General features: G+C 35.1%; 1 protein-coding gene across 1 annotated transcript in view; it reads right to left on the bottom strand.

Annotated features, from left to right (window-relative positions):
• Nucleotides 1-12232, bottom strand: part of LOC118837226 (lipase member I-like) — a 52096-nt gene that overhangs the window by 15229 nt on the left and 24635 nt on the right. The window contains exons 2-3 of the mRNA XM_036744154.1: nt 9659-10044; nt 485-593 (exon numbers count right to left, since the gene is read on the bottom strand). Coding sequence (XP_036600049.1) covers nt 485-593; nt 9659-10044 — 495 coding nt within the window. The remainder of the gene's footprint in view (nt 1-484; nt 594-9658; nt 10045-12232) is intronic.

Raw genomic sequence — 12232 nt, 5'->3', positions numbered from 1 at the left:
GTAGTGGTGTTGGCGGGGAGGTGGGGGTACAGTGGAGGTGTGATTATTCAATCAATAAGCATTTATTATTGAAGCTTTAGTATTAGCTTAAAAGAAAGTATATAAGAATTAGCTACATTAGCTTGCATTGTTAATAACATGCTTTTCATGTGTGTTCATTTGTTTAAAGGCCCAGATTTATTCCCATATTTATCTAAATAGCAGTAGCCTGAAAATTTGGCACAGTATTTTACAAATATAATGCTCTCTTTTGTTTACTGCTTTTTGCTTTTGCTACAGGTAGGATTTACTTGTCAGGTAGCAAGGCTCACTTAAAATATGGACAACTTTTAATTTTCAAAAAGTCCTTTCATGAAAAACAATTGAGACAATAAATTGCAATGTTTGTGCCCTTATTTTAAAATGTACCTGTTGAACAATAAATGAAATAACTCTTGGTGTTTAAAGGTGTGCTTTTATTAGCAATTCCATTTAAATTACTTACCAGTAATTCTCCCAATTAGACCTTTAAAGTGGCTTCCAACATATCCTGCTATATGAGCCCCAAGGCTCATTCCTATGAAATGAAAAGACTGAGGAGAAATTCCGTATTTCTGTAATTAAAAATGTATCATTATGATTTATATATACTAAGATATACAGTTTGGTAAAAAAAAAGTCTCAAGTTTCAAGGCTTAAATGCCCATCACTTTTCCATTTTAATTCCAAATACAAGTTACAACATCATAGCACCTCTTGTCACGTCTATCTATTAATACCCACTCTTTCAATTTCCTAGCATCTTTGTTGTATACCACTTCAGCCACCATCAGCATTGTATTCAAAAGAGTTCTACCTTTAAGCTCTCAATCTTTCAAATTCCCTTGTGACCCTTCTAATACTTCCACCTAGATCAGGCCCTGTAACCTTCCTGGATTTGTTTTTCCTTCTTCACAGCCATGAGCTCTTTTGCTTCCCAATATTCTCTTTTCTAACATCCTTGCCTCTCTACCTAATTTTTACTCCCATAGTGAGCTATATCAATGTCATTTTCACTAGCAACCTAGGATGTTTCAGCCCTTAATCTTCTATCATACTTGTCAGTCATATCATATCTGTCATTATAGAGCTAAATATGTTGGCTATAGTAATAACACAAGAAAAAAAGAAATTGAGGGAATGAGTATAGGCAAAGAAAAAATAATTTTTTGGAGGGGGGAAGACAGGGCAATTGGGGTTAAGTGACTTGCCCAAGGTCACACACCTAGTAAGTGTGTCATGTGTCTGAGGCTGGATTTGAACTCAGGTCCTCCTGACTCCAGGGTCGGGGCTCTACTCACTGTGCTGCCTAGCTGCCCCTAAATGTGTGACTTTTTGCAAATGATAGGACAGGATATTTAGAGAATCCTCTAAAAAGTAATTGAATCAGTCAGCCAAGGTGCAGGATATAAAATAAAACTGTGTCATATATCACTAAACATATAACAGCAAGAGAGAAATTCCTATTGAGTTAGGTAGAGAAAATATCAAATACGGACTAGTCTATATGACAAGAAATATGGGAACACAATTACAAAGCATTTCTCACATAAAGACTTCTAAATAAATGAAGAAATACTAATTGCTCACAGGGAGAATGAATCAATGTAATCAAAATGACAATACTGTCTAAATTAATTTACTTGTTTAGTGCCATATCAACCAAACTACCAAAGGATTAATACATAGAAGTAGAAAAAATAATAAAAAAATTATATGGGTGAATAAAAGATCAAAATTATCAAGGAACAAATAAAAAATGGAAAGGAAGGGAGCCTAGTATGATGTGGAACTTCATCATAAGTAGAGAAGTTGATCAATGGAACAGTTTAGATACACAATCTACTGAAGTAAGTGAGCACAGTAACATCATGTATATTTCAAAGATCCCAGCCACTGGGGCAAGAACTCATTATTCAACAAAGCCCATTCAAAAAAATGGGGAAACAGTCGGGCAGAAACTATGTAGAGACCAGCATCTTGCAGTGTAAACAAATAGGTCCATGATTTATGCACAAAGAGTGATACCACAAACAAATTTGAGGAATGGGCAATAAATTCCCTGTCATATTTGTGAGTACTATAAAAGTTCATGACCAAACAAGAGAGCTTCATAGGAAATAAAACAATCTTGATTACATAAAATTAATTTTTTTTGCACAAATAAAATCAATACGGTCAAAATTAGAAAAGGAGGAGATTGGGGAAAATCTTCACAGAAAGTTTCTCAGATAATGGTCTCATTTCTAAGATATATAGGGAACTGAGTTAAATTTATAAGAAAAAACCATTCCCCAGTTGTTAAATGGTCAAAAGATATGAATAGGCAGTTTTCAGAAGAAGAAATTAAAACTATCAACAGCCATACAAAATGATCTAAATCACTAATATCAGAGAAATGCACACTTAAATGACTCTAAGGTACAGACTCAAAACCATCACATTGGAAAAATTAACAGCAAAAAAAGAAATCAACAAATACTGGTAAGTCTATGGGAAAACAGGAACATTAAAGCCCGGTTCCTAGAGCTGTTAAACTGCCTAATATTTTATAAAGGAATTTAGAACTATGCCCCTGATGCTACTAGTTTATACATATCCTTTGACCCAATGATGCAGCTACTAGCTTTATGCTCCAAAGAGACTAAAGAAGAAAAGGATTCAGAATTAAAAAAAATGATTATAGTACCTCTTTAGGTGGTAGCAAATATTTGGAATATTTAGGGAGCAGCCAAACAAGGTTTGGTGTATGAAGTTGAAAGAATACAATTTGTTGTATTGCAAGACATGAAGAATTGTTAGATAAGTCAGAAAAACCCGAGAAAACTTGGATGAATGGGTGCAAAATGAAGTGAATTAAAACCAGGAGAAAATTTGTAGAATATTATGAAGAAAAAGCAAAACTTTGAATGACTTGGGAGCTCTGATCAAAGCAGGGACCAACCAAAACTCCAAAGGACTCATTTTTTTTATTTAACATATTTAGTTTTCAGCATTGATTTTCACAAGAGTTTGAATTACAAATTTTCTCCCCATTTCTACCCTCTCCCCCACTCCAGATGACGTATATTCTGGTTGCCCTGTTCCCCAGTCAGCCCTCCCTTCTGTCACCCTACTCCCCTCGCATCCCCTTTTCCCTTCCTTTCTTATAGGGCAAGATAAATTTCTACGCCCCATTGCCTGTGTATCTTATTTTCTAGTTGCATGCAAAAACATTTTTTTGTTGTTTTTGAACATCTATTTTTAAAACTTTGAGTTCCAAATTCTCTCCCCTCTTCCCTTCCCACACACCCTCCCTAAGAAGTCAAGCAATTCAACATAGGCCACATGTGTATCATTATGTATAACCCTTCCACAATACTCATGTTGTGAAAGACTAACTATATTTTGCTCCTTCCCAACCCATCCCCCTTTATTGAATTTTCTCCCTTGACCCTGTCCCCTTTCAAAAGTGTTTGTTTTTGATTACCTCCACCCCCATTTGCCCTCCCCTCCACCATTCTCCCCTTTTTTTATCTTCTTCCCTCTTCTTTCCTGTGGGGTAAGATACCCAATTGAGTATGTATGGTATTCCCTCCTCAGGTCGAATTTGATGAGAGCAAGATTCACTCATTCCCCCCTCACCTGCCCTCTCCCCTCCTCCCACAGAACTGCTTCCTCTCACCACCTTTATGCGAGATAATCCACCCTATTCTGTCTCTAACTATCTCCCTCTCTCAATATATTCCTCTCTCATCCCTTAATTTGATTTTATTTCTTTTAGATATCTTCCCTTAATCTTCAACTCACCCTGTGTCCTCTCTCTCTCTCTCTCTCTCTCTCTCCATATATATATATGTATGTATGTATGTATACACATACATATATATATATATATACACGCACATTCACTTATTATATATATATATACACATAAACATATATATATATATGCATATTCCTTTCAGCTACCATGATATTGAAGTCTCATGAATCATACACATCATCTTTCTATGTAGGAATGTAAACGAAACAGTTCAACTTTAGTAAGTCCCTTATGATTTCTCTTTCTTGTTTACCTTTTCATGCTTCTCTTGATTCTTGTGTTTGAAAGTCAAATTTTCTATTCAGCTCTGGTCTTTTCACTGAGAAATCTTGAAAGTCCTCTATTTTATTGAAAATCCATATTTTGCCTTGGAGCATGATACTCAGTTTTGCTGGGTAAGTGATTCTTGGTTTTAATCCTAGCTCCATTGACCTCCGGAATATCGTATTCTAAGCCCTTCAATCTCTTAATGTAGAAGCTGCCAGATCTTGGATTATTCTGATTGTGTTTCCACAATACTCAAATCATTTCTTTCTGGCTGCTTGCAGTATTTTCTCCTTGATCTGGGAGCTCTGGAATTTGGTGACAATATTCCTAGGAGATTTCTTTTTGGGATCTATTTGAGGAGGCAATCTGTGGATTCTTTCAATTTCTATTTTGCTCTGTGGCTCTAGAATATCAGGGCAGTTCTCCTTGATAATTTCTTGAAAGATGATATCTAGGCTCTTTTTTTGATCATGGCTTTCAGGTAGTCCAATAATTTTTAAATTATCTCTCCCGGATCTATTTTTCCAGGTCAGTGGTTTCTCCATTGAGATATTTCACATTGTCATCCACTTTTTCATTCCTTTGGTTCTGTTTTACAATATCTTGCTTTCTCATAAAGTCACTAGCTTCCACTTGCTCCAATCTAATTTTTAAGGTAGTATTTTCTTCAGTGGTCTTTTGGACCTCCTTTTCCATTTGGCTAATTCTGCCTTTCAAGACATTCTTCTCCTCATTGGCTTTTTGGAGCTCTTTTGCAATTTGAGTTAGTCCATGTTTTCTTCAGTGTATTTTTCAGTATTTTTTGGGTCTCCTTTAGCAAGTCATTGACTTGTTTTTCATGGTTTTCTCATATCCTTCTCATTTCTCTTCCCAATTTTTCCTCTACTTCTCTAAGTTGCTTTTACAAATCCTTTTTGAGCTCTTCCATGGCCTGAGACCAGTTCATGTTTTTCTTGGAGGCTTTTGGTGTAGGCTTTTGCACTTTGTTGACTTCTTCTGGATGCATGTTTTGGTCTTCTTTGTCACCAACGAAAGAATCCAAAGTCTGAGACTGAATCTGGGTGTGTTTTCACTGCCTGACCATATTCCCAACCAACTAACTTGACCCTTGAGTTTTTCGTCGGGGTATGACTGCTTGTAGACTAAAGAGTTCTATGTTCCACGTTTGGGGGGGAGGTGCCAGCTCTGCCACACCAGCACTCCTCCTTCCCCAAGAACCCCCAACCCGGACTGGGCTTAGATCTTCAGCAGTCTGTGCACTCCTGCTCTGATCCATCACTTAATTCCTCCCACCAGGTGGGCCTGGGGCCAGAAGTAACAGCAGCTGCCCCACCTCTGCTGCCCCGGGGGCGGTGGCCGAATCTCCAACTTCTTCCATTCCCGAAGCTTTTCCCACTAACTTTTTCCACTGTCTTTGGTGTTTGTGGGTTGAGAAGTCTGGTAACTGCTGCAGCTCACTGATTCAGGGCGCTAGGGCCCGATCCGCCCAGCTTCTAGTCTGGTTTGTCCAAGCCGCTCATGCTGGGCTCTGCTCCGCTCCCAGCTCCCAGCTCCCAGCTCCCAGCTCCCAGCTCCCAGCTCCCAGCTCTGTGTGGCATATACCTCACCCAGAGACCATCCAGGCTGTCCTGGGCTGGAGCCCTGCTTCCCTCTGATGTTTTGTGGGTTCTGCAGTTCTAGAATTGGTTCAGAGCCATTTTTTATAGGTTTTTGGAGGGACTCGGCAGGGAGCTCACGCTAGTCCCTGCTTTCCAGCTGCCATCTTGGCTCCCATATTCCAAAGGACTCATTATTAAACAAGTTACACACCTCCACCCTGATAAGTGATGAACTTAATGCAGATTTGGGCATATATTTGGATTTTTAAAAATATGGCTAGTGTGGCGATTTGTTTTTTTTTCCATGTATATGTTAATAATGGATATTGCTTTTCTTGGTTTTTATAGGAAAGGGAAGGAGTAGGAGGAGGGCAAGAATTCAGAGATAAAAATAAAATTGAATTTAAATTTGAATTAATTTTTAAAAGCCTAGATTTAAAGAATATACATAAAGAAGCTGGAAATATGAGATATTATAATGGTGAATGAATGTCAAATTGTGGTATAGTCTTTGAAGCGGTGACAAACAAGGTAATAGGGCATAACCCTTAGCACTGTGCCTGGCACATAGTAGGCATTCAATAAATGTTTGTTGACTTATCTCACAGGGTTATATTGAGGATGAAATGAGATAATATATGTATAATATTTCATAAACCATAATAGTCTATATATCAGTGATTCTCAAATTGTGGTCTAGGATCTCCCCAGACACTTTCCAAGTTTCCATGAGCTCTATGCTAGTCACAATGATACTAAGATTTCTGAACTTCTAATATAGCAAATATCAAAAATATAACTCACATAAACAAAAAACTCTTTGAGGAAATCCTCAGTGATATTTCATACTGTAAAGGTGCCCTGAGACCAAAAATGTTTGAGAATTGTTTTTCTCTATAAATGCTATGTATCTGTAACTATTAAAAAAAATGTGAAGGAAAAAGCAAAAATTCTCCATTTTTATTTTGATTCTGTTTAATCTAAAAGTAGAAAGATCTTTATATTGGAAGCACTAGGGCAAAAATGGCTAAGAGAGTTCATGACCAGTCAATGTAAGACAGTGCTAAGAGATACTTAGCTGTATTTGATGAATTCCTGTCATCTGACTCTGACGTTCTACATCATCAGGTACTAAAGGAACTGGCAAGAGTAATAGGTAAGCCAAAATGTGTGATATGTAAAAGATAATATAGAATGAGAGAGATATTGAAGGACTAGAAAAGTACAAAGTTTCTTTTGATTTTCAAAGAAAGGAAGAGAACAGAATCTGTTAATCATAGACCAATTGAATCAATTGGGGTTCTTCTGTCTTTTGAAGGTGATTATCTTTACAATATTATTATTATTGAATAAAATGTTCTCTTGATTATGCTTACTTAGCTTTTCATCCATATGTCTAATTCTTCTAGTTGTATTTTTAAAAAATCATCCTCTTTCTTATTTTTATAGCACACTAGTATTCTATCACATTCATATACCGTAATTTGTAAAGTCACTACTCACTTGATAGGCACCTTACGGATTTCCAAATCTTTCTACCATGAAAAAGTTCCTATAAATATTTTTGTATATATGGATAATTTTTCTCTTTCTTTGATCCCATTAGAGCATAGACTTAACAGTCATATAACTGGGTCAAAGAGTGCTCAGAGTTTAATAACTTTTATACGTAGTTTTGTACAGTAGTTGTAAATTGCTTTCCAGAATGGTTGGACAAGTTCACAGGTCCCCTAATAGTGTATTGAAATATTTGTTTTCCCAGACCCCTGCCAGAATTTGCCATTTTTCTTTTTCATCAATTTAGCTAATTTGATGGGTGAGTGGTGATACCTCAGAGTTGTTTTAAATGGCATTTCTCTAATTATTAGTAAGTTAAATAATTTTTCACATGGCTATTGATACCTTGCATTTCTTCCTCTGAAAATTGCCTATTCATATTCTTTGATTATTTATCAATTGAGGAATGTGTCATTCTTATAAACTTTAACCAATTCCATATGTATCATAAATAAGACCTTTAGCAGAAAAACTTGAAGCAAAGATATTTTCCCTAAAATTCTGATTTCTCTTTAATTTTATCTGTCAGTTTCACTTTTGTAAAAACTTTTCAAAATTTTATATAATCGAAACCCTCCATTTTACCTCCTGAGAATCTTTTTTTCTTCATGAATTCTTTCCCTATCCATAGATCTGATAGGTAATTTTTCCCATGCTCTTTAATTTGTTTGTGGTGTCATCTTTTGTGTCTATATCATGCACACATTTGATACTTACCTTGGTACATGGCATCAGATGTTCATCTACACTTAGTTTCTATAAGACTATTTTCCCCATTTTCCTAACAGTTTTTGTCAAAAAGTGAGTTCTAATCCCATAATCTGGAATCTTTGGGTTTATTAATCATTCATTTACGTTTGCTTCTCTACATAATTTGTTCTACTGATCAACCTCTCTGTTTCTGATTGAGTACCAAATTGTTTTCATGATTATAGCTGTACAGAAGAGTTTGGGATCTGGTACTGCCAGATCCATTTTTCCATTGATTCTCTTGATATGATTGGAAAAGACCCTGATGTTGGAAAATACTGAAGGCAATAAAAGGGGATGGCAGGTGATGAGACAGATAGAGAGTGTCATGAGCTTGTATAGGCTTCATGAGATAGAAAAGAATAGGAGGCCCTGACATGTTGTGGTCCCCTGGTTCACTAAGAGTCAGATATGACTGAACAAATGGACAATAACTCTTGATATGATGGGCATTTTGTTCCACCATAAAATTTTGTTATTCTTTTTTCCAATTCTATAAAGTAATCCTTTGATAGTTTGGAGAGTCAGGGAATGTAAGTAAGTTAATTAGGTAGTACTGTCATTTCTATCATATTTTCCCAGCCTACACATGAGCAAGAATTATTTCTCCAAATATTTAGATTTCTCTTTATTGGAGGAAAGAATATTTTATGAATATGTTCATATAATGCTCATGTCTTAGCAGGTAGACAAGCAAGTATTTGAAACTGTCTATAGTTAATTCAAATGGAATTTATTATTCCATCTCTTCTTCCTAAATTTTGTTGGTTATATAGAGAAAAAACTGATGAACTGCATGAGTTTATTTTGTATTCTACCACTTCACTGAAATTGTCAATTGTTTCAATTAGTATTTTAGTTGACTCTCTAGGGTTCTATAACTAAAACATCATATCATCTGCAGAAACTAATAATTCTGCTTCCTCTTTGCCTATGCTTATTCCTTCAATTTCTTTTTCTTGTCTTACTGTTATAGCTAGTAAGAAAAGCAACTTAGGTTTAAAGCCTTTAGGGAAAAGAAACTTTGAAAGACTTTAAAACTCTGATCAGTGCAATGATAATGCATCACTCCAAAAAGCTCAAGATTGAGCATACTATCCATTTCCTGCTAGAGAAGTGATAGACTTATAATGACAAATGATACATCAATTTTTCATTATGAGCTATAGTTATATAGCTATCTCTTTTGCTAAGTCATACATTTTTGTTTTGAGGGTTACATTTCTTTTCATTTCTAATATGGTTTGTTGGGATGGGGGTGGCAAAGTGGGAGAGGAAGATAGTTAACATGTGTAAAAAATTAAAATTTAGAAAGAGAAAATGTAATTCAGTCATATGTGATGTTTAGTTGTTCTATGAGACAATTTTTTTAAACCTGTAGCATAAGCTCTTTACCAAAAAGGCCATATTTCAGCATTATTTTAGTAAATAGAGTTCTAAATGCAACATTTCATTTTAATTTTGGTCCTGGTCAAATAATGTTATTTTAATGTTATCCTTAGGATAAATAGAAGCTCAGTAAATCACTTTCCTTATTTGTCCACAGTTTAGTTCATTCAAGTTTTCCTTCTTTCAAATTTTACTTATGATATTGCTTAACACACAATTTCATCAATTCATCTTTTGTTTCATATTGTTTCAGGTAAACAAATTCCCAACTTACCCTCATCCTTTTAATATACTGTTTCAATATTTCAGCAACTGTCCAACATCTTTGCATAGCTCTTGGATAAAGCAAAGTTGTAGCACCCTGATTCCAATCAACTATGACTACATTCATATCTTCTAAAGAGAGCAAGACTTGAACTAATTTTTGAAGCCACACTGGGTATGTGCCAAGTGGTCTATATCCATGAATAATCCAAACTGTTTTCTTGGTGCGTTTGAATTCATTATTAAGCATGAAATCCCTTGTAAAAAGAGGCTGAGCGCAGCTTATAGTTTCCCTTGTGTACAACAGCAACACGATTTTTATTTTTGGTTTAAATATATCAAGGAAAGCTTTATTCAAATTCAGTCGAGTAAACTGCAGACAGTGACTTTTTGCATCTGAAAAACAAAGCATCAAAACCAAAAGTGTTTACTTCAGATTTGTCTTTTGAAGTCCATAAAGGAAAAAAAAAAGATTTGGGGAAAATGGATTTTATCCATTCAATTTTACTCCTTTTTAAAAACCATAATGTAGATGTTGCGAAGAAATGAAGATCTACTAAATATATTTTCTTGAGACTTACATTATCCAGAATGACCCTACTTGCTCTTCAAATGACTAGATAAAATACATGTTTATATTTCTTTCCTTTCTGCCTAGCAAATACCAAAATCAAAGTCAAGTAACATTTTAATAATTGAGACTCAGCATGGTATCTTGGAGAGAGCACTTCCTGTTGCACTACTGTATCATTCCTTCTCATTTATGAAATTCACCTTTGTATGTATACATTCCCCATGTCACACACACACACACACACACACACACACACACACCCACACCTCAACACACACTTTGTTTTCTTTAAAAATGTTTAAAATATTGTTAAACAAATTTTTGACATTATTATATTTTCCATTAAATTTTGGTTAAGAGTCACTGATTTAAATACATTTTAAGTCCTTATATTTTCTTCTAAACATACAAAAAATTGTAAAGAGCAGCATATGAACAATTAGTATATTCTGATTTTTTTTCAAAGTATAGTCAATCCTCACCTTTTATAGGGATAACATTCGTTGAAAAAAGGCATGAAAGTAAAATAACACTTAATGTTGACACATTGAACCTATGGGAAATAGAGGGTTAGATTCCTATAACCACACACACAAACACAAAACCAACGCTGTAATCTTTCACTAGAGATTGCTGAAAATATACTTTTCTGCATATAATTCTTTAAAACAAAACATTAATTCTGATAATATGGACTTTTTCTAACACAGTAACCATGAAATAACCCATAAAATGTAGTACAAAAAATAAAATTGGTAGCATGCAAAAACCTTTTTCTCATTGGTAATTCCCTAGAGTTCTGTGGCCTTTTGTGATAACATCTCTAATAAAAAATGATTTCAGACAATATTTACTTTTCATAACATGTGAAACATAGTACCATAAATACTGTATAACAAATAAAATTCTTAAAACTAAAACTTTTCAAAACCTGAATCTTACTTTCCATTCTGTCAGATGGTGGTGTGAGCGTGCTCAAGATCGTGATGGCAAATTTTTAACCAATAGCTCTCCAAATACACACACACACACACATAGACACAATACATACGTATATGTATATATATAACATGTGTGTGTTCATGTATGTATATATGTACATGTGTATGTACATATGAAATACATTTTAAAATTTAATCTATATTATTGACATTTTCTCCCTCACTTTCTTTCTTGAGTCAAAACAATCACCAAAATAAATCAAACTCTGAATCATAGCATTTACTAATGTCAAAAATATAATGGCTTGCACTGAAAATTTAACTATCAACTTTCACCAGACTCTCTTGGGTGGCTCTAACACATCTCTTGCTAAAGTCTGGCAAAGATATGGTGAACTACTGGGAGGGCCATCAGGCTGCCTAAAAAGAGGTGAACCAGCCCAGTTTGGAAAACAATTCTTGTTTTAAAAAAACAATTCTAAGGCAGTCTTCAGTTGGACCAGACATGAGTGTCTGCCATGCTTCCAGTTCTAGCAAGATAGGCAGACCCAACATCAAAAAATAAAATGAACCAAATATTATTATACCTGATAGAACTGTGAATTTTGTGTTTATTCATACAGAAGAAAAAAGGACCCTAATTTAAGATGTTAGAATCTGTGCACGTATAGGACATTAGAAGATGAGAAACCAAAGTTTGGAAGCATAAGAAGCCACAGCATCTAATAGAATACACAACTGAGATAGCTTCCTAAACCCAGTAAGCACTGCAGTTGCTGAAAGATCATTGGAGGATAGATGAATACTGTTCTTAGGTAAAGAACTGGTTGGGGTATATTGTCCTTTAATACTATCTACAGTTGGAGAGATTACAAATCCCTCATGGATTTGAGTGTAATGCTGTTCCTTTCTTGAAAGAGCTTGTCATAGCTTTAGAAATGCAAGAATGACAGAAAAGCACTTTTCTCTAGTAGGACAACAGAGAAGCCAAAAAAAGGCAGAAGGGGAGGAGAGGAAATAAGAGACCATTGACTTTTATACCTTCTAGCTGTAACTTACTCCAGGCATG

Source organism: Trichosurus vulpecula, chromosome 2, assembly GCF_011100635.1.
Source record: "Trichosurus vulpecula isolate mTriVul1 chromosome 2, mTriVul1.pri, whole genome shotgun sequence".
NCBI classification, from domain to species: domain Eukaryota; kingdom Metazoa; phylum Chordata; class Mammalia; order Diprotodontia; family Phalangeridae; genus Trichosurus; species Trichosurus vulpecula.
This window is presented reverse-complemented; position numbering and strand designations above follow the sequence as displayed.